The following is a 24,017-nucleotide window of genomic DNA, read 5'->3' as shown; positions in this document are numbered from 1 at the left end:
ACAATTTATAACTGAATCAACAGTACTAAACCCCCCCCAGTTAATAGTATTAAGAAATTAATCATTAGCACAATAGACATGTTTTAAATTGGTTTCCTTATGCTTGAGACAACAGCCATGAAATGTCAATGAAAAGAATTAACAATTCTGAAGAAGCTGTACATTTTTTTTAAAGATATGTTGATCACTATTGAGCCGTATCAACCAAATGGTCATTTTAAAGTTAATGTAGTAAATGTCTGAGGACAGGAACATTATTTGAAAGTAACCATTTGATGGAAATAAGCAAATAGTGATATAAAGCAACTTATTTAAATAATATACAGCCTCAACACAACAATTTTTTTTAAAGAGACGCTGTTAGTTTGAAAAGAGACACTTTTGTTTTGAAGTGAACATACAGTTCACTTATGGTAACCTTGCATCAGTTCATTTTTATAAGCCTTCAAAATATGACACTTAATATTTCTTTCTTTAGTCAGTTTAATAATAATAATTGTGATGATGATGATGATGATGATGATGATGAACTCCATAAATGTCTGCCAGACTGCTCAGTTTTATATTTCTCACTTCTATCTCTCTGTGTGTTCCAGATCATTCCACTTAAAGCGACATTATGGTTGATGTAATGACTATGAAGAACCACTGGACTGATGATGAAGTTGTTAAAATTAAACGAAAATCAAAGAGACTTCTTTTTGATAGTGATGAAGAGTCTGAATCAGTGGATAATGAGCCACAAGGTTTCACTTCAGGCAATGATGAAATGAGCCACAGTAACGGAAATGCTGACTGTGATGATGATCATGGAAACAAGACTGATTTTACTGAGTTGAGCACTCCTGACCTGCAGCAGTGCACCGTTAGAGAAAGCTCAGTGTCCACCCAGAAAGTAAGTATATTAAAGTTCATTACTTTTTATACCAGTGTGTTTATCACTTTTGAAAACATCAATTCAAATCGAGTAAAGGTTAATAGAAATTTCTATATACCAAACAGCTGGTTGACTGACAATCACATGCAAAAGCTGGCACACTAGCTGGTGTCCCTTCATCTGATAACAGAGAGAGGAAGGGATTTGAAGAATTACCCTTCTCTTGTGATGTATGAAGCATTTGGAGTTAGGGAAAAACTAGTGAATGTATAAAATGGAAAATTCAATTAAGAAAATTGTGACATTCACCGACAGGCTGGCCAGTACTGCCTTTATTGGAAGTAACAGCCAGTACTGTAGATAAAAAGATGACGGCATCTTTTATCTTCTCTCTTCTCTCTCTCTCCCTCCCTCTCCCTCTCTCTCTCTCTCATGCTCATCTTGGTCATCCTCCTTTGCCATATAGAGTGGAAGTGGATTAGTCTTAGCCTGGGTTTTGAGTGATCGTGCACTCCGCCCGCCCCCCCCCCCCCCCTCCTCCTTTCTTGCTCCATCAAACTAATTCCTCTTTCCTCCCTGAATAGAGGAAAGGTAGTGAATGTAGGATTCTGAATGTAGCAGAAAGTACCTTTAGTTCATACCAACAGTGTGAGTGGGTGTTAATTGGGTGATGGTGGTGGTGGTTGGGGGGGGGGGGGGGGTGCTTTAATGGCTTGCGTATGCAAGCACAAATACCCTGCCATTCATAATTAAATTTGAATGTGATTTTGGGGTGTACATGGCGCAAAATTTAGTATACAGAGCTGCCACCTCTGGCAGTAGCAGTGGCTTTAACTTCATTGGGCACTGAGTTGAACTGAGTATGGATGACAAACTTGGGTATTTCATTCCATGTTGCTTCAAGTTTATGCCAGAGTTAATCAGTCATAGTGTCTGGCTAGTGGTGGTGTGCATGTGATGCGGCAACCCATCAACAGATATTTTCAGTGGCCTAGAAAACTAAAGAACATGTTAAACAGGGCAAAGGTTGAACACCCCCTATATCGAAGCAGAACAGAACAGCAGGGGAAATGTGTAGCCCTGTATTATCTTGTTGGAGGATAATGTCACGGAAACGTTGAAGATATGGTGCAGCTATTGGCTTAACATGTTATAAATGTCGTGTCTGCACTCCAGATTACCGGCTACATGCACAAAAAGTGATTGTACCGTGTATCCCATAATGTCATGCCATGTGCTGTGCCTTTATGATTATTACAAGTGTAATCTGGCGATGTTCATTCTCCACGTGTCATCACCACACACACACACACATTCATTGTGATGCTGTACACAGAATTGAGAGAGACTGTGTGATTCCAATCGTGTCCAGTTTTGTTGTTGGGTATACAACTTTCTGTGCTGCATTAAGGAAAGCTGCAACAGTGGTCACCGTGCTGACAGTCTGTGCTGCTCTGGACATCATGGTACTGTCTGTGTGGCCTCTTGCTTGCTGTAAACAAGCCCATTTCCTTACTCAAAGTACATGATGCGGCTGTACGATCCTGTGTGGCCAAGTGAACTATATTTCTGCCCTCTCAGGCACTAAACAGTCATGGGATCTCAACTAATGCCATCAGCAATATTGCGGAACAATGAATGTCTGTCTCCTGAATGAAATTTTTACTCTGCAGCGGTGTGTGCGCTGATGAAACTTCCTGGCAAATTAAAACTGTGTGCCAGACCAAGACTCCAACTCGGGACCTTTGCCACAAAAGGCAAAGGTCCCGAGTTTGAGTCTGTCAGGCACACAGTTGTAACCTGCCAGGAAGTTTCAACATCAGTCTCGATAGGCCACCATCCTGCTGCTGCTAAATTCCTTCACACAGTCGTAGACATTTCTCCTTCTTCCATGAGACATAACACGATCTTCACACAAACAGCCAGATGCAGCTGTGCGTTCTGATTGAGAAACCTGCTGCTTATTCTTTCCTTATATACAGAGTTAGATGGTATTACAATTTCCTACTTTGTGCAGCCACATTGAGATGCTAGTCATTTACATATACAAGTGTGTAGTACACTTCATGCCAGTCTGATATTTGTTGCCTGGGTTGTCTTCATGGTCTTGAAATTTTGATGCCCAGCAGTGTACTGTCAAGGGAGCTATAAGGCAAATCTAGTTATTAAGTTGTAGACTTCTATCATCATCATTGTCGTCGTCACAAATCTTCTATGATCTCTTCCGAAAGTGTCTTGGTTTGAATTTCCAATTACCATACATTTATCAAAAATTTGGCTTACCAATGAAAATAAGAGCCCTGATGAAATTTTCTAAGAATTATAATAGAAAATAAAGTAACAATACCATCCAGATAAATTTGAGTAACTTGACAAGTGTTTCAGTAATCTATATAAAAACTTTTGTTCAGAAATGCACCTGAGGATGTACCTGTATGGTACGAAACTGGTTGTGCTAGTCTCTGTGCAACTGTAGTAAAACAGGTAACATGGCAAGTTGGACTGTAAATCAGTTTTACCAGCTTTTCAACACCCCAGTATATTTAAATTTTTTGGAGTGTTACTTTTAGCATGTATGTATAAAGAGGGTCAGCCAAATGCTGCCACTCTGTATGTGTGATTACTAACCAACAGTGGAAAGTGTAAGATGAAATAACAATAGTGTTATGAAAAAAGATTGTTACTCATCGTATAGAGGAGCCACCTCTCTCTCTCTCTCTCTCTCTCTCTCTCTCTCTCTCTCTCTCTCTCTCTCTCTGTGTGTGTGTGTGTGTGTGTGTGTGTGTGTGTGTGTGTGTGTTTGTCCCGGGGGGGGGGGGGGGTTGTTGTCACGTTTGATTGAAAGATTTGTATTTCATTATTTCATGTTGTGTAAGAAAAAGACTTGTAGTGAAAAAAAATTTGCTAGCGTTTGGTTCTCATTTTAGCGAGACAAGTTAAGAAGCTGCTCCGACCAGCAGATTTTGTCAGCAAGAATGCTGAGAAAAGTTGTCACCGATCACCCACTGGGTTATCTACTTTCCAAACATTTAACAACCTCTAATGACAATAAACCGCTTGACAGTGTGACTCTCACTTTCTTACAACAATGACTACAAGAATAGATTGTTAATCACAACCGTTGTGACTATCCACTCAATTTCAGGCAAGCTTCAAGAGTCAGCTCAAAGGTAGTGTGTTACCTAAAAGTTGATTTCTATTATGTGTTCATTGGAAGCATAAATAGTTCAACAGTTTTACAATAAAGTGAAACAATGTCCACCATTCCCATGGATAAGTGGCTTACTGGTATTTGTAACAAGAGGTCCTATGTAAAGTAATTCACCGAATGTTTCACCTCCGTCCAAAGTGTGCATTTTTAATAAGGAAAAAGATCCAAATTTCATTAAAGTACATTCTTCTTTTGCATCTTCCTCTGTTTCTATGAGCAACATTAGCTCGGAATGCCAAACTAAAATGCATAAATACCAAGTTGATTACCTGAAACTAAATTAGGGTTTACCAGTATTATTTTGAAAAATGAGGAGTGGCCTCAATGTGTTCTATGTTTGAAGGTTTTAGATAATGATAACTTGAAGCCAGTAAAACTGAAGACACACCTGTAAACAAAATGCCCACGCCATTTAAGTAAACCCATTGATTTTTTAAAAAATCATGAACAACAACTAAAAGAAAACATCAGATTTCTCAAAAAATAGATGTCAGTTCCTAAGACTGCCTTGAGAGAATCCCTATCCACAAGCCTCTTTACCAGCGGAATTCCCACTTCTTGAAGATGTTGGTTACGACTTCTTGTATATGATATTTTGATACTTTCTACATAGTGGAAATTCGTTACAGTGTAATACATTAGCTTTACATTTTGTTTCATTAAAAATCTGTGATTGATATATTATTTTTGGCATAATGTTAAATTCCTGTTTTTATTAGTTTGTGGTATATGGTGATACAAATAGTTAACATGGAGTTGACCGCTCAAAAATGGTTTTATATTTTACTAATGTATGACAACATGTAAATGACTTACCTTTAGCTTGTCCTCATCAGTTTACAACTGTGATTGCATTACTTCAGTCAGTTTATAGGTTTTGACATAAGCATTACTTTTAGGTATTTGTCAAAATGTGACACGACAGTAATTTAAGAGTGACATGTAATTTTGACCTTAGATTAGTACATTCATTTTACTGTTATATGGCATATGTGCATTTTGTTCCTGAGTTTATATTCATACAGTGTGTAACTGGTTTCTCATTTTATTTCTTAGTTTATTATTTACTTTGATGTCACACCCTGTACAGGTTGGTTTTTTGTAAATGTTTACTACATATTACCACTGTATAGAACTGATTTTTTAAATTCTACACTGCCCCTTCATTATGTAGTTTGCACAGTTATTATTGTTGTTATCTTTACACAGGGACTTGAAAATGGCATAGCAAAATGCTGAAACTGGCTGCATAAATTAATTACATCCAAAATACAGATGGCCAAAGGTGGTTTTAGTTTAATATTTTATACAAAGGACATTTGAGTTCGCAGACAAGCTGAATGAAAAGAGTGCTATACATTTTAGCTTTTGGCTAAAAGACCTTCTGATGTAGAAAACACCCACAAACATTAACATTCACATTTGCAAAAGCACAACTTACGCACACATGACCACTGTCTCTGGGTGCTGTGTATTGGTACTACCATATTTTACGGTCTATAAGACACACTTTTATCTTCGAAAAATTGCTTCCAGTATTCAGGTGCATCTTATACTCAAAATTAATGTAAAAATGTCCAATGTTTGATTTAAAATTCCCGCAGTCTTAAAAATGGCTATATATTCGATGCCGTGGGAACCTCTCTCTGTCTAGCAGTCTGACAACATTGGATTCAACTGGTAGCAGCAGTGCATCGATGCAGCGAACATGTCGCGGGGTTTCACAAGCTTACTAACACTGTCTCCCTCCTGACCCACGAGGACAAACCCAGAATATTGTTTAGCCTATGATATGTCATTGCAGTCTACAGTGCCAGTGAACTTGAATTGAAAGTGATTTGTGTTATCGGTAACTGTACAATATTTTTGTTAGTTGCTGGTTTCGTAATGGAATGAAAAAAAGTAAGAGATATTCGTGTGATGTGGACTGTAAATTGAAACTAATAGGATTTGCAAAAAACATGGAAACAGAGCAGTTGAGTGGAATTTTGACCCCTACACAGACAGAGAAAAACAATTCACGATTGGTGGGCTAGTAAAGAAAAACTGAAAAAAAGATGGAGATTAAATGTGTCATGGACAACTGAAAAAAAAAAAAAAGAGGGTGATTAAATGTGGCATAGACGTAGCATGAAAATTGAAACCAAAATATCTCGGAAAATGCTACAAGAGTATGAAGGGAAAATATTATATTTCTGTAGCTGTATTATTCAATGTTGATAGAAAACCAGTGTGGATCTAACAGAACTGTTGGCATGTACTAAACTTAATCCACTGATCATTTTCAAGCACAGGAAAATCCCAAAACCTCCTGAAATACCTCCAGGTGCCATTCGCATTCGTGACAAGGGTGGGGTGGACGAGGTTGGTATGAAATTATAGATTAACAGAGTGAGGGAGAGAACAAAGGTGCTTTATTGGAGCAGAGTTCTCTTCTTGTGCTGGATCAGTTTAGTAGTCATGTGAAAAAGTCTGTGAAAGAGAAACAGAGACAGGGAAATGCAGAGCTTGCTGTTATTCCAGGACTTACTTCACAATTGCAACCTCTTGATGTCTCGATAAATAAACCATTTAAAGTAAATGTGAGAGAGGACTGGAACAATTGGATGATTGTTGAAACCCAGCATGAATTCTTGGTGAAGGGAGCCTTAAAACAACCTACAGTCAAACAGGTGTGTGAGTTGATGAAACAGTTGTGGTCTAGAGTGAGAGAAGACATTATTGTTCAATCTTTCAAGAAGTGTGGAAGCAATGGGGATGGATAATGGGCAATGGAATACCACATTAGGTGAGGTAGAAAGTATCTTGGGCATGAAGTTCCTCATCTCAGAGCATGATGATAGATAATCAGAGCCCTAGCAAAGGATATGGTTCAGCCATTCCTGACCAGGGTGCTATTGGGTGATGAGGGGGCACTCCTTTTGTGGCCGATTCTTTGGGGATGGTGGTAGGATTCGGGGCCGCGTGGAGTGGCTGTGTTTGTCAAGGACTTCGCGGCCCCTCCCACCAGAGGTTCGAGTCCTCCCTTTGGGGTGTGTGTGTGTGTGTGTGTGTGTGTGTGTGTGTGTGTGTGTGTGTGTGTGTGTTTTTTGTTCTTAGCATAGGTTTGTTTAAGTAGTGTGTAAGTCTAGGGACCGATGACCTAAGCAGTTTGGCCACTTAGGAATTCACACACATTTGGTAGGATTCAGGGTGTGTAGTCCATCCCAGAAGCACTCCCAATCTGTTGCCATGAGGTCCATATCCCAGTGGCAGACTTGCCCAATGCTCTCCACCAGCACTTCTTATTCTAGTCTGGTCAAAGGCTTATCCTACTTCTATCAGAGGCAGGGTCACCTCTAAAATCACCTGTGTCATATGTCAACTCTGCCGCAAGCTTTTTACGGTGATATGAAAATCCTCCTGCTGTCCACCAGAATCCATGGTCACCACCAAGTTACGACCGAATACAAAATGGACCGCACAGTGACACAACATGTAGCTGAGCACAGCTTGCTAGATTTCAATGGCTACTTCACAATGTTAGTAATGTGGATCCTTCCCTCCACCACCAGCTTACCTAAACTATGCAGATGGTGTTTTCTTTTCAACACATCCTTCGCTGCTGTAACTCTGCTGTCCTCAAGTATCTGTTAACCTGCTGTCCCCATTCACTTCACCTGACAGTTTCCCCTTCTCCTTCCCCTGTCGTACCATTCCCTTCCATTTCATGTCTCCATGTAACCTTCATTTTGTGCTGCTCTCCTCCAGCTCCGAGCTCCCATCACCCATGCATCACGTGTGTAGCTTGTGCACCTGCCACTCCTTACTCCCAAACTCCTAGCCAGCAAACCATTGTCTCCCTTCAAGCCACTACGCTTATTGATACAGAGCCACAAAGAAGTTCTAGAAATGCCAAAAAGGACAGTTTAAACTGAGTAATAGTGGATCACTGAGAGTCCAAAAAAAAAAAACACACTCTTGATACTCACATGCAGTTAGTGTTACGTGGAACCAAATCATCTTAAAATATCACTCTTTATGTCTTATATTGAATCATAGCTTATGTTATCAAGGAAAATGAGCTAGCTGGTGAATAGTAAAAGCAGTCTGCTTATAAAAGTATGATGTAACATCACCTGCCGGAATGTTATCCCACTATTAAGGAAGAATTCAAAATCAGAAAATTTTTCCAGAAATGAAAGACTGTAGATTGTGAAGTTGGCAATCCATCACTGATGCTACTGCCCCCACAAACATTGCATAATAGTCCAAATCTATTTGTATTTCGAGTTTGTCACCTGATACGTTATTGTATGAATGCAGTAACCGATTCAAGTGCAGTAGCCGTTAAGATACTCAAGTCTTGTTAGGAGTGAGTGCTTTCAAATATTAACCTGGCCATCTTGATTTTGTTTGATTTGATCCATTAAAAATGCTTAGTGAAAGCCTGTGACTAAAAACAATAGGTTTCGCTATGGAATAACTTTTCTGTTAAAAGTCATAATTTTCTATTTACCGTATTTACTCGAATCTAAGCCGCACTTTTTTTCCGGTTTTTGTAATCCAAAAAACCGCCTGCGGCTTAGAATCGAGTGCAAAGCAAGCGGGAGTTCTGAAAAATGTTGGTGGGTGCCGCCACAACTAACTTCTGCCGTCGAATATATGTAGCGCTACACAGGCATGCTTTGTAGGCACAAAGATAAATACTGGCACCAAAACCTCTGCGTCAGTAAATAAATTTAAAAAAAAAAAAGTGGAAGACGAGCCCTTTTCCTCCGCCCAGAGTTTCGACCACTGCATTTTGGTACATTATCCAACGAAGTAAATACAAATTCTGTATTGTTGATCTTCGAATGTAGCAGCATTTCAATGTACTACAAAAATCCGACTGGCAAGACTGTTTGGGATGTTTGTCAATATGGCCAACTCTACATTCTGAATTTTTTCCTACCTGTGAGAAGAGATGGTTGCTAATAGGAACTTTTATGAATTGTGAATCACATGCAGTATTCTCTTCGCCATAAGATTAATACGAATATAAACATTTTGCCATGTATTGTTTCGTGTTTGCTACTATCTCATTTAAATCCTGTCTGCCTAATAAACTACGAAACTAGAGTGAGACAACAGCAAATGCGGAAGAATATACGTATCATGTCATGTTTATATTTGTATTATTCTTATGCTGAATAGTGACACAGTCAGAAATGAAGCACAGCAACTGACTAGATTTTTAAATGTAAGATGACTCTAGTATCTGTGCAGAATGTAATGAACTAAAGAGGCGCCTGCAAAGATTTTCAAACTGAGAAAAATTTTCGCTAAAATTTCATTCAGAACATCATCTATCATACGCAGTCTATTATTTGGTTCTTGTTGATCATTATCAAAGAAAGCAGTAGTGTAAGTAACAACAAATGTTTCGCTAATGAGACGATTCCTCTGGCGACAGGCTGTAAACACGCACTATCAGAATGCGACAAACAGTGCATGACACAGTACAGTAATGCATTTTCAGCTTAGAGTGACGTAAACACCTATAACAAAGAAAACAGCGCTTATCAGATCAAAGAAAAGTAAGCAATCAATTCAAACCAGACGAAGCACATGAAATAGGAAGGATATCCGTATAAATACGGAAGGAGCGCCTGACGCGTAGCAATGGCTACCTGGTAAACCTTAACTGCTAAGCTTACGACTCGAACCAAACTACTGCAGCTGTATCGTCATTCATTCGACCTAAATTGTGTCTCATATTACAATTAGACGAACTTTGTTTCGATTTGGAGGTGCGACCTAAAACTTTTCTCTCCCCTTGAATTTTGAGCCCCAAATTTCAGGTGCGGCTTAGATTCGGGAAAATTTTTTTCCTTGATTTCGAGTCTCATTTTTCAGGTGCGGCTTAGATTCGAGTGCAGCTTAGATTCGAGTAAATACGGTATCTGTTCTTTGCATGAAGTGTTTCAGGAAATGATTTGCATTTTCAAGTGTGTTTTCTATGAGCTATGCCATTTATGCATGATGTTTTCTATGTCTGTGAGGTGCTGTGTTGTTCAGTTACCTTAACTGTGATATATAAAAAGTGCAGAGTCTTTGATTAATTATCCATGTCTATATAGAGTTGGTGATGAAATTTGGAAAGAATTACTTGTAGTTTTCTTGTAGTCCATTTGTGCAGAAACTCATGTATGTGAGGGTCTGGCCTTGGCAGCAAGAGACTGTGATCATGTTTGTGTGAATTGCACTTGCAAGGGGGAGGGGGGGGGGAGAGAGAGAGAGAGAGAGAGAGAGAGAGAGAGAGAGAGAGAGAGAGAGAGAGAGAGATGTCTAATTCCGATGAAGGCCTTTCTGGATGAAAGCATATTTGTTTGACAGTCCTTTTGTTGTGCCTGTTGGGGACTCTCTCTGCTCTATGGTGAGTTGCAACTATGTTTTTCATAATATTGTCATCGTTCATCCTGGATTTTCCATTGTTTGGTTCTATTTAATCTTTCTGGAGATACAGAGTTTTGTATAGTTATTGTAGGTAATGGTACAGTAGCTTTGTACTTTTGCCTGCTGAATCTGTAGTAGCATTGTTATAGGTGACTTTTAAATCACATGTCAGTTTTGTGCTGAAAAAGAGCCTTATATCCACCATATCCCAAAGGACAGCTGTGAGCAGCTTCTGATTCAGTTATAGTTAATAAGGTTATATGTATAAAGGGCTGCAAAGCCTTTGTGTGTCTTTTCTTTCGGACATGCCCTAAAGAACAGACGCCATTTTTGATCATGCAGCCATATATGTGTACATGATACTAAAGAAAGGAAGACATAACTGCAGTTGGGCATTGAAATACATCAGTGGGGAAACTTGAAAATTTGTGGTGGACTGGGACTCGAACCCCTATTTTTCATTTTCTCGCTAACAGTCACATTGACTGCTTCGGTCAATCAGACACGATCTCTGACCGACTCAACTTTCCACATACTTATTATGTAGTGCCCCTGGCCATTACCATCACTACTCACAGTGATCTACTGATTCCTGTAAAAGTTAAAGTGTGTTGTTCATCTGTAGAGGAAGAATCATTGGGCCATCCCACTCTAATTATTTATATATGTGCTGTCTGTTCTTTCGGATGGGAAAATCTTGGTATGAGTCCTGGTTCGGCACAAATTTTCAACTTTCCCAATCGATGTATTTCCGTGCCCAATAGCAGCTAATGTTTTGCTTTACTTTTTTATCATACTCATATACATGGTTGCATGGTCAAAAATGTCTTCTTTCGGACATGTTCGAAAGAACAGACACTGCATATATATAACTAGAGCTGGACGACCCAGTGATCCTTTTTGTGTAGATGCACAACGCTCTCGAACTCTTATGGGAATCAGTGAATCGCAGTGAGTAGTAAGGGTAATGCAGAGGAGCACTACGTCAGTAGTGTGTGGATGAGTTGGAAATTTTTTAATTGGTCAGGGACCATATTCAGATGGCCGAGTTGATCAATGTGAACGGTTGCGAGAAATGGAAAAATCCAGGTTAAAGTCCAGGTCTGACATAAATTTTCAACTTTCCTCATTGAGTATAGCGACGCAAAAGAAAGTATTACAAAGGAAAACAGTACAGGGTTAGAATAGAAAAAAAGCCGTCAGGCAAAAATCAAATCCTGGATTTTCCATTTTTTGATTTTCAACTTTCCTCATTGACGTTTTTCAGTAATCAAATGTCTTCCTTCACCTTGTACCATGCCTGTCTATGAATTTTAAGCATGGTGCAGTGTATGATGGCTGTTCAAAAAGTAAGGTGACCTTTCAAATTGTGCGGGCAACATACATTCGATTATAGATATTTTTTTTGTTATGTTGGTACACATGTCCTGAACATATTTTCACAGTTTCAAGTGTACAGCATACTTCATTTGTCTTTGACAGATGGAAAGGATAGACATGTTTTAGTGTGCTTGGCGATTTTCGATCATTATAAAAAATGGAGCAAAGAATTTGCATCAAATTTTGTGTGAAAAATGGAATCGAATGCTCTAAAATACTTGAAATGTTGATAGTGGCATACCATGAGTCTGCTCTAAGTTAAAAATAAGATGTTTACGAGTGGTACAAGATGGCTGAGAAGATGCCAATGACGAACATTGCTCTGGACGCCCCAGCACATCAGCAACAGATCATAACATCAAAGCTGTGAAGAGGATTGTTTTGGAAAATTGTCAACTTACTGTAAGAGAAGTTGCTGAGGATATTGGCTTGTGTCATGCAATTTTTTTGAATGTTTTGGGCATGAGATGTGTGTCTTTGAAGTTTGTTCCAAAACCTCTCAATTTTGATCAGAAGAACTGTTCTATGAGCATCGCTCAGGAGCCCTTGAATGATATCGCTGATGACCCTGATTTGCTCTAAACAGCCATAACTGGTGACGAAATGGGGGTTTGCATTTATTACGTCGAAACCAAAGCACGATTGTTCCAATGGAAACATCCCGGAGAGCCAAGGCCGAAAAAAACACACCAAGTTTGATCAAATGTCAAAGTTTTGCTCACTGTTTTTTTTTCTTTTCTTTTTTTTCCAGTTACTGTGGCGAAGTGCATCATTAATTTTTGCCTCAAGATCGTACAGTCAATAAAGAGTATTACCTTGACATTATGCGCTGTTTGTGAGAAGCAATATGCGAAAAATGTCTGGAGTTGTGGAAAAACAATTCATGTCTTTTGTGTCATGACAATGCACCTGCTCATTCATTGTTGCTTGTGAGAGATTTTTTTGACCAAAAACATGACAATCATGCCTCAGCCACCATATTCACCGAATTTGTCTCTCTGCGATTTGTTCCCAAAACTGAAGAGACCTATGAAAGGATGAAGATTTTCAACGATTGAGGAAATAAAAACTGCATTGCTCGAAGTACTCAAGGCAGTACCAAAAAGTGCTTATGAGAAGTGCTTCAAGGATTGCATGAAGCCTTGGCATGAGTAGATTGTATCTGAGTGGGATTATTTTGAAGGAGACAGCATGAATATTGATGAGTAAATAGATATTTTTTCATAAAAATATAAAGTCTCCTTGCTTTTTGAACACACGTTGTAATGCTTACTGCAAATAGTAACTTCAGTTTTGCGTGGTCCTTTTGGAGGTGATATGCTCTTGCCTTCTTCCCAACCAGTTATAGGGGGACTGTGATCTCTGAACCACATTTCACTTGCAGCAATTTAATCAGTGTTCTTAGGTCCCAAACTAACACAACCTTGTAACTTGTTACATATTTGGGAAAAAAAGAGAGGGAAAAAAAAGAAAAAGAAGAAGAGAAAAGGTTCAAATATTTGTGACTGCGTGCTTGAAATTCATTACTTTTTTTCCTCACATCTCATTGGTTATGTGAAAATATCATCGATTGAATACACAAAATTGAGGTGCTGCCAACCTATGGGCAGTAGAGAAACACTGCTGTGACTGGTACTATTCCTGATATAGCTTTTAGGCAGATTTCTCTTCTGATCTCCCAGCATCGAAATATCCTCTTTTGCTAGTAGTCGATCAGTGAGACAATCTCCCAAGCTCATATTTTAGGTGCATTTGGTATCTGGACACAAGCCAAGTTATTGTTCCCATTCTATTGACATTGATGTTGGCAGTACAGTAAACTCTTAATTTTTGTTACATACTGAGGACACTGAACCACAATTTTATTTTGTTTGTTTGTGCCAGTACACTGTTCCATTGCTGTAAACCTATTTGGTACTTCACGTTATGATATTTATAAATGTAACAGTTTTTAAACATTAGTGTTCTAGCTACCCTGTTTGATTTATTGTGGGATGTTAAGGTATTGGTGATCTGGTTAACTGAATCTTCAGTCCGTTCTTGGTAGAACAACATTATAATAAATGAAAAGCACTAGTTTGCTTTGCTGTAGAACAAAAACAAACTAGTGCTTTTCATTTATTATTGGTAATCTAGTAGTGTAACCAAACATATTACTTTAATTCTTTTACGTTAAAATCTTTGAACCATATCAGTCTTCATTTCATCAGAAGTGTGTTAATTGTACAAAAGTATTTTTATGAATTTGTGAGATACTGAGTACAGCTTTCAGCTTATACCATTAGCCACACCACTGGGCTAAACAAAATCAGTTGCACCATTGGGCTAAACAAAAATCTCACTCTCTCTTTTCCTCATTACTTTAGTCTTCACTGTTATTGATATGTATCTTACTGTAACATGGGTAAGATAATGTATTTAACTCGTTCTAAAGAAGCTGCGAAGGAGTTGAGAGAGAATTTCCTGTCTTAGTTGTTGATTTTGCTGCTGTTGCTGTATTTAATTAAATATATATTTCTACTTGTTCCTCTAATAAGGAAACCACTTTTGAAAATAGTAATAGATTGATTTTATAAACTTTGCTCAATTAATGTTCCTCCATATACAGTCACTGTTCCAAAATAAGGATTTATATGATGCTGAAAGCACAGATGATGATAATAGTGATGACGGTGAAAACAAAGAAGGTGATTCTACATACATCAGAGACAGCCGTGCTGGAGGGAGCAGTAACAATGAGGATGAAAAGGAGATTTTTCCTACCACTACCTCCATGGATATTGAACTCTCATCTTCACAGAAGTTAAAGAAACCCATGAAACCAACCAGACAACCAGCATCTCGGAAGGCAAGACACCAACAATGAATCAATTAATTTTGTTTGTTTTTAATTCTTAAGTGGTGTAATATGTTACTGATTGGTGTAGTTCAGTCATTTGATTGAATGTTTTAAATTTGTCATGTTCAGTCTCGTAGTTGTAAATTTCTCTTTTCAAATAATGATGCTCACAATCATCCTTCCACAGGCCAAAACTGCTGCAAAGAGTGAAATAGATAACATTCACAGTGAAACACAGAGATTGCTTCGCCAGTCTCGTTTGTCATTGCCGTACCATCGCCCTAAGCAGCACAGTATTAAGGAATTCCTGCAAAGGCGGAAACCTGTTGTACCAGCTGTAAAAGAAATTTCGGAGGCTACAAAAAACCTTGGACTTATCTGGTACTGCATCTTTTTTTTAGCTCCAGACTGAAATAATTTATTGTTTGAAATTTTTGTATAGTATAATCATTTGAGTACAGGGGACAAATGAGAATTTTCTTTACAATAAAATAAATATGTAGGGTAGCTGATTGGGAGAAGAAAACTGACACATTGTGTAGAATCATATACCTTTCAGGCCTCTAATGGCCAGACTTACTTTATTTGGCTACCAGTTTCGGTGATTTACTACGCCATCTTCAGGCCCCTGACAGATGTGAAGGAAGGTCCCGCCTCAGTTCTGCCAAAATAGGGGCCAGCAGGTGATGGTGGAAGTAATTGCTATAGCAAGCAGAAATCTATAGATACCAGTACTTGAATGCTGGCCCCTATTTTGAGCAGAACTGAGGTGGAATCCTCCCACACATCAGTCAGGGGCCTGAAGATGATGTAATAAATTGCCAAAACTGGTAACCAAATAAAATAAGTTTGGACATTAGATGGCTGAAAGGTGTTTGATTCGACATCCTGTAGTGAACAGATGGGTCCTGAAACATCTCTGAAAAAATGGACATACAGAGAATTGACACATTTGTTATTTTCAGTGCATGACAATGGCATACCATTCAAAATAAGCAATCTTTGCTCAACAGTTGTGCAAAATTTCATCATTGTAATACAGGGTGTCTCATGAAAGATGCCTAGGAGGGATTGCACAAGTCACTTGGAATGGCCACCGGCTGCCGCTGATGCATCTGCATCTGCCAGCTGCAGCAGCACTTGACTCTTGGACACTAATCTGTTGGTAGTCGATTGTGCACGTGCTTCCTCTGAATTAATCATAAACAGAATAGGCATTAGATTAACTTAAACTCACCTTTATTTACAGTTTGCGCTCAAAACAATGTCCCTCTGTAGGAAGAGCAGCCTGACATTTCCTGAACACATTAGCAAACACTTGATGAATTTCGGATGCCAAAATCTGGGAAATGATCAGCTGAACCTGTCTTCCAACTATGCTAGTGTGTGGGGATTGGTTGTATACACTTAGTTTTTTAATATTCCCCGAAGATAAAAATTACACAGATTTAGATCTGGAGAATGAGGAGACCAGTCAATTATCTTATCAAAAACATTTCGTATTACTGTCATAGAACCATTGGCAGTGTGGGTCTTGCATTGTACTGCATGAAATAACCGCATATCTTTTCACTAGGTGTTAGTCTTCAGGGGGGGGGGGGGGGGAGGGGGAAGAATGCAGTATATTGTTCACATACCTCTCGGAATGTATTGTTTCATGTAAAAAGTTTGGTCTAATAATTCTTCTTGCATTAATTGCACCCCACACTCCTTTTTCGTGTCGTGCAGAGGTTGTTGATGAATTCATGAGGATTCTCGGAGCTCCAGTGTTGAGTGTTCTGAGAATTTATGTATCCTGACAAATACAGCCATAGTGTATCGGAAACAGGCATCTCAGGCACAGACTGTAATAGCCAGTAGCAATAATGAGCTTGAGCAACAGTATCTGAGTTCCTCAGTTGATGTGCTACTGTTCTTTTGTATGGTTTCATTTTCAGTTTGTGCAAAGATCTACGAGCAGATGGTCTTGACACACCAATATAAAGTACCAAATTGCATGGAGATTTTCTCAGATGTCTTTTCAGGGACCCCCCTGTCTCATCTAATTTATTTTTGGTTAAAACACTAGGTTCTAGGTTATCTATCTTTATTTGTGTATCACAGATCTGGTCTCTTGAAATTCCTTCTCCAATGTACGTATCGTTGAATCATTGGCAACTTGCATACCGGGAAATTTTCATTTGAATTCAAGCCGACATTCCACATATGATTCTGTTTTTCCATAGTTCATCAAAAGAAACATTCATTGAACCTTAATTGAAACCCTCAGCTGCCAACAGGTGTTGCTGATATACCTCAATGGGGACAGCTGAAAATTTGTGCCGCCAACCGGGACTCGAACCCAGGATCTCCTGCTTACTGGTCTCTTGCTTATGGACATCATTGGTATCTGTTCTTTCGGAACAGTTACTATCTTCATATAGTTAAAAGCTACCCGGCCATTGACCTTCTTCTGTGCAAATGCGCACACTTTGCCTTAGTTGGAGTGAGTAATGAGTGAATGGGCAAATATCCTTTAGGAACATTACGAATGTAGGTTGTGGACAGTTGGGAATGTGGGTTTCACCGGAAGCATGCAAGGGATAAGTCCCTGCAGTCACGCTATCCTCTATGCCCTCGGTGGATCAGATGGGTAGAGCGTCTGCCATGTAAGCAGGAGATCCCGGGTTTGAGTCCTGGTCGGGGGGCACATTTTCAGCTGTCCCCATTGAGTTATATCAACAACACCTGTTGGCAGCTGAGGGTTTCGATTAATTATCATTTCTTTCTAGAAAAGTTGCATGGTCATCATTGGTATCTGTTCTTTCAGAACAGTTACTATCTTCATATTCATTGATCTTTCATGTTTACCATACTGAATGGAAACTTGCCAGAAAGCTCAAAACACCCGAACACTCAATTGCAGAGTATAGAAGACATGCTTATGGTATTTCTGTCTGAGGACCGGGCCCAGCAACATATGGGCAGAGAAAGCCCCGGACTTGGTGCAGTTGCAGTAAGAATGTCTAGCAACAATATTTTTAGTGATTAAACTGGACAAAAAACTCAAAATAAGCCAGTACACTCAATCACACAGTGTAGGGGGCACATGCAAAGTGTTGGTGTGCGAGAACTACACATAGCAACAACCAGCAGATGCAGTGGAAACCGCTGGCAAACCTGCCGCGCAAGCTGTAGTCCTCTCCTGGATGTCTTTCGTGAGACACCGTGTACTATGCCAGTGGTATGTGTATATTTTGTCATGCATTTCAGTCTTCAGCTGTATACGTCAACATTACTGTTACCTACTTGCCCTAAATTGGTTGCTTGTTGTGGTCTTTTCTCATCTCTTGGAATACAGCAAAAAAATCCTTGGTCTGTCTACCATGCTTGCACCAATACTTTGGGAGATGAATAATTGGCACTGATAGTTTAGGTGGGCATACAGCAATGTTGCTGTCGTCTTAACAACCTGTCCAACAGGAAATAAGGGACCTTTTTCCCTTCCCTTTTCATATTATTCTCTCACCACACACACTTGAATTTGTGGTCCTGGCTGTGTAACACACTTTTCTCTTACTCTGTTTCACTTTGCTTCTTATATCTGTACAAGGAAACGAAAGTTTTGCATTTGCGACCGAGGGGGGGGGGGGGGGGGGCAGCTCACCACGATGTATCTACCCAGGTAGGCGGGTATAGTAATATGTTTATTACATCTAGTGAACAAAATACAACACAGTTAGTTCCTTGACACACGAGTCCACACTATTTAGTTGGCTAAAGGGCAACACTAACAACACACTGGAATGTTCTTGATTGAAGGTCTGTCATTAATGTTGAAGTCCTGTGAGGTGCTGAACTTGTGGACAGTTGAAGACGAGATCCAGTGAGGCATGAGCTCGATGACAACTGATATAAGGTGCAGCAAGGCATGAACTCAAGGATGGCACAGACGAACTCCTGCAAGGCGATTGCTTGACTATAAATGCCGATTGATGGCCTGTAGAGTATGCCTGGTGTAAGCCCAGAGCATGAGCGAGAGCTGAGTGAGAACTCTGATTGGTGGGCTGCTAAGCAAAGCTGAAGTAAGCCAGGAGTGTTCATTGGCTGCAGAGTAACCAGGCTGCACACTAAATACCTGCCTGGTACAAGGATACAAGTGCAGCATTAGCAGACACATGACTTCATGGAAGAAAAGCAGTGCCCACAATTACGAGGTGCGACAATAAAGTAATGAGACTGAGTTCTGTGCAAGATGTGGCAACAGTGCAGGCTTTGACCTTGGTCTATAAGCTCCCTTTAGTCTAAGCGGCATATCGATGCAACTGCTCAGTCGTGAGTTGTTAATGTGTGTTTGTGTCTCTTGTCACGTAAATGGAACCGCATAATATTGTGCAATGGTACGCCATTTCTTTTTGCGTTAAATTGGGTGAAAACGCAACGACAACTTATGGTAAGCTTCAGAAGGCTTCTGGAGAGGAGGTTATGTCAAGAGCTCAAGTTTTTCGTTGGCATAAAATGTTTAGTGAAGGCAGAATGAATGTTGAAGATGAAGACTGCAGTGGATGACCATCAACCTCACAGACGGATGTCAACTTGGCCAGGGTGCATGAACTCGTACGATCTGATCGAAGATTATCCCTGAAAATGATTGCAGAAGAACTGAACATCAATCGAGAAATGGTTCGTCTAATAAGAACAGAAGATCTTGGTATGAGATAGAGTTGTGCAAATATGATCCGCAAAAATGTCACACCGCAACAGCGAGAGACACAGAAAAATGTGGCAGCTGATCTGTTAAAGCAAATGGAAATCAATCCAGAATTGTTGAGCCGTGTTATCACTACTGGTGATGAAAGTTTTTTTTTTTTTTCAGTTCGATCCAGAGACAAAACACCAAAGTTCGCAATGGTGCTCAAAGGGATCACCCAGACCAAAAAAGTTTGCATGTCAAAGTCAAAAGTGAAATGCATTCTTGTGTGCTTCTTTGATTCCAAGGGAATTGTTGATAAAGAGTGGGTGCCTCCTGGACAAACAGTTAACCAATATTACTACAAAGGAATTTTAGAAAGACTTCGTAAAAGAGTTCTTTGTGTCCATGCCAACATTGGTGATAATTTGATTCTGCATCATGATAATGCACCATCCCATACTGCTTTGTCAGTACAGCAATTTTTAACCTCAAAACAAATTTCAGTACTACCACAGCCACCTTATTCACCAGATATCGCTCTGTGCGACTTTTTTCTATTTCCAAGTGCCAAATCGGCAGTCAAGGGACACCATTTTCAAACAGCACAAGATGTCCGAAAAGCTGTGATGAGGGTCTTGGAGGATATTTCAGAAGGTGAGTTCCAGAAAAGTTGCCATCAATGGCAGAAGCTCTGGAAAAAGTGTGTGCAATCAGAAGGGAACTACTTTGAAGGAGACAACACTAAACTTGACTAAAACAGTAAGCAACATTTTTTTTCACATCAGTCTCATTACTTTATTGTCGCACCTCATATAGCGCCATTTACTGTGATACACGCGGTGCTATAGATGAAGCTGGCACCCTGTGGTATTGTGATGGCTGCTGGAGGTTAGGTTGAAAATAAAAGGTTGTGGTTGTGTCTTTGCCATACTGCTGCCATTGAACTCCAGAGGGCCATGTAGCTAGTGGACGTGGAAGTGTAACAGATTGCTTAATATGTTTTACTTTGATCTTTCAATCAAATGAATGATATCCACAGTTTTTAAAAGGATGTTCATGTTATTTTAGTAGACTTGTGTGACCTGCTTTCTGTGTGCAGAATTTTTGGTATTCTTTGTGCGTGTACCACGTGCTGTGGTGAACACAGCATATGTGTGGAATGGGGTGATGAACAGTGATGTTATGGTGCATTGAGGCTGCCAGTGCAGTGAGCGATTACTCCATGATGCAGATATCCTGCCTAGGTGATACCAGGTGTACCGGTGTGAAATGAGCGTTTTTTGTGAAAATGAAACAATAATTTTGAATTGAAAAGTAAAAAAAATTATTCAAAGTACTGACCATTGATTTCTATACATTTTGACCATCTTTCTGGCAATTTGTGGACACCACGCCTATAGAAATCTTCGTCTTTTGAAGCAAACCAATCAGACACCCAATTTTTGACTTCTTCGTAGGAATCGAAGTGTTCCTCAGCCAATGCGTTTCCCATTGATGAAAACAAATGGTAGTCAGAAGGGGCCAAGTCTGGTGAAAATGGCGGGTGGGGTAGCAGCTCCCAGCCACGTGTTTTGATTACATCCTGAACCAGTTTTGCTTTGTGTGCAGGTGCATTATCACGTAAGAAAATTACTTTGCCATGTCTTCTGGCCCATTCTGGTCTTTTTTTGATCAATGCATAGCTCAAATTGATCATTTGTTGTCTGTAGCGATTAGTATTCACAGTTTCACCGGGCTTTAGAAGCTCATGATACACCACACCTTTCTAATCCCACCAAACACAGAGCATTGTCTTCTTGCCGAATGATCTGGTTTTGCAGTCGATGTTGATGGTTGTTCCAGATTAACCCATGATTTTTCCCGTTTAGGGTTCTTAAAATAAATCCATTTTTCATCGCCAGTAACAATTCGATGCAAAATTGATTTTCTTTCATGTCTTTGAAGCAAAATTTGACAAATGGTTTTTCGGTTTTCCATCTCTCTTTCATTCAATTCATGTGGCACCCATTTTCCACACTTTTGGATCTTTCCCATAGCTTTCAAATGGCCAGAAATTGTTTGTTGTGCAACATTTAGCATTGCTTCCATTTTCTTCTGACTCAAAGCATCATCTTCATCCAATATTGCTTGCAATTCAGCGTCTTCGAACTTTTTTGGTGGTCTTCCACATTCTTCATTTCTTACATCAAAATCATTATTTCTGAACCGTTGAAACCATCTTTTGCATGTTGCTTCTGATAGAGGATGATAACCATTTGCCTCAACAAGCATACGATGCGACACTGCAGCACTTTTTTTTAAATGAAAACAAAAAATTAATGCTTTCCACAAATCATCACTTTCTGGTACAAAATTCAACATTGTTAACGCGATCAAAACATATGATGTTGTTTGTTGCATGACTTGATGTAAACTAAATATCTTTGACAGGTGTCATACCAACCAAACAAACAAAAAATTAAGGCTCGTTCACAACAAATGTTCCCTATCGGCACATTTGTATCTTAACGCTCATTTCATAACAGTACACCTGGTATACTCCGTTTTGTGGAACCGCCGGGAGTTAGAGACATTGCTGTTGCTGTCTCAGTGAAGTTAATCGTTGGTTGGCACTTCTGATGATGTACAAGAGAGTTTGTAATTGAAAATTCTGTGTAGCTTGAAGTTGTAAGCAACTATTAAATGCAGTGTACATTTTGTAACTGGAGTGTAATATACATATTGCAGAGAAGAAGAGTTTGAGAGTATTAAATAGTAGATCTTTTTTTAAGTAAGTTTTAGGGGTGATACAGCTGTTGCAGCGGGGAAAAAGGACTTTGAAGCCAAAGTATCTGGGCAATGGTTACTTCCACAACTGGTTTCAAGTGCAGGATGGTAAAATTGAGAATTGATGGCAGCTGTAAACTATACGTATGCAAACAGACCATATGAACATATCACATAGTTGCTGTAGCCCACAGAATGTGCCTGTATGGTTAGTGATATATGTAACATGCGGCAGCCTGAGAGGAAACAATAACTCACCTCCCTTAAGAAAGAAGGGGAGGAGCCATCTTGGAGACCATGTGACAGCTGCATTGAGGAGGGCTCCCGGGGCTGGGAAAGTGATCCCTGGGATGGGCGATTGCAAAACCAAATGAGAGCAACTGCCGAATAGAAGCATGGGGCAGCAGAACGGCCACAGTGTGGTGAGGATGCTGGAGAATGCCAATGTAAACTTGATACCCTCACTAGGTGAGGATGCTGGAGAGCGCCGATGAAGACTTGATACCCACACTATCAGCAAGTGAGGTCACTGAGAAGCCTCTGACAGAGTGAGGGTAGATGCATTGAATGTGTCACATTTGATGCGATATCCACAGCCTTAAGGGAAAGGTCCCAGGAGGACTGGAGATGTGGGTAGAGCCTTGGCGATGTATGAGAAAGAAGACTCTACCAAGGGTAAGAGAGCAGTAGGTGAGAATCCTTGGGGAACTGGCACAGGAATTACTGACTGTCAGTTTGATCCGTGCGCGCAGTGGGTGCAGGAAGAGAGGCAGAAAGTGAGACCAAAGGAATGGAAGAAATGGGGGGGTACCATGGCAGCAAGTGTCTGTGGCCATTGGGCGACGGGCTTAGCTGGAGCAGCAGTGGCTGGAGACTTGTCAGAACATATGAGTGATGTCAGAAGGCACTGGACGATATGGCTTCTCCTCGGGTGCGAACCTGGCACCAGTATGTTGTAAGAATGGACTACTTTCACATTCTGTTTGAGGAGCCTCAGCATCAGGTCATGCTGAAAGTGTTGCTGCTGTACCCGGAGCTGTAACTTCTGCTTGCATTGCAGAACTGGTGGATCCATGGGTCACTATGAAGTGGAAAGAGAAAGCATCACAAGTGTAAGAATGTCCGATAGCCACTTTTGCATTTGGGACCGAGGGGGAAAACATGACCCAGTGGATGTAATCGGGAGCAATGATATGTTTGTTAACTCTAATGAACAAAATACACACAGCACAATTTATTGGGACCTAAATCTGCATTACTTGGTTGCACTGGAACATTTTTGACTGGATGTGTATCACTGACATTGCAATCCAGCGTGACAGTCTGCTCATGGACTGTTGAAGGTGAGGTCCAGTGAGATGGTGAGTTCAAGGACAGTCGAAGATGAGGTCCTGCGAGGTGTGAGATCGAAGACGGCAGAGATGAAATTCCGGGAGATGATGATTTTGACAGTGAATTCTGGTAGGTGGCTACTAAGCATGGCCGGTGTAAGTCTGGAATGTTCACGAGAGCTGAGTGATAACTTTGATTGATAGGCTGCTAAGCATGGACATCACAAGCCCAGAATGTGCACTGGCTGTAGAGTGAGTGGATGGTACCCTAAATACCTGTTTGATGCAAGGATACACGTGTGGCATTCAGGAGGAACGTGAATTCTCAGAAGAGAAATGGGTCTGCAATTCAGTGCTGTTTACTATGGTATGTGCATTGCTGTGTGGCAGCTGCTGGAGGTTGGGTTGAAAACAACTCTGCATAGTTGTGTCAATGCCAGACTGTTTTAATCTATCTCCAGGGCCATGAAGCTAGATGACCTGAGCTGCAGCTGCCAGGAGTTCACACCTGCAAGGTTGGTGGC

The 24,017-nt window shown here is 40.1% G+C and overlaps 1 protein-coding gene across 2 annotated transcripts in view; it reads left to right on the top strand.

The window, feature by feature from the left end:
- Positions 1-24,017, top strand: part of LOC126481342 (claspin) — a 188,026-nt gene that overhangs the window by 37,557 nt on the left and 126,452 nt on the right. For both annotated transcript variants that reach the window (XM_050105034.1, XM_050105035.1), the window contains exons 2-4: positions 597-895; positions 14,494-14,733; positions 14,912-15,105. In XM_050105034.1, the coding sequence (XP_049960991.1) occupies positions 620-895; positions 14,494-14,733; positions 14,912-15,105 (710 nt within the window). In that variant the 5' untranslated portion in view covers positions 597-619. The remainder of the gene's footprint in view (positions 1-596; positions 896-14,493; positions 14,734-14,911; positions 15,106-24,017) is intronic.

The sequence above is a fragment of the Schistocerca serialis genome, chromosome 5 (assembly GCF_023864345.2).
Source record: "Schistocerca serialis cubense isolate TAMUIC-IGC-003099 chromosome 5, iqSchSeri2.2, whole genome shotgun sequence".
Lineage (NCBI taxonomy): Eukaryota > Metazoa > Arthropoda > Insecta > Orthoptera > Acrididae > Schistocerca > Schistocerca serialis.
This window is presented reverse-complemented; position numbering and strand designations above follow the sequence as displayed.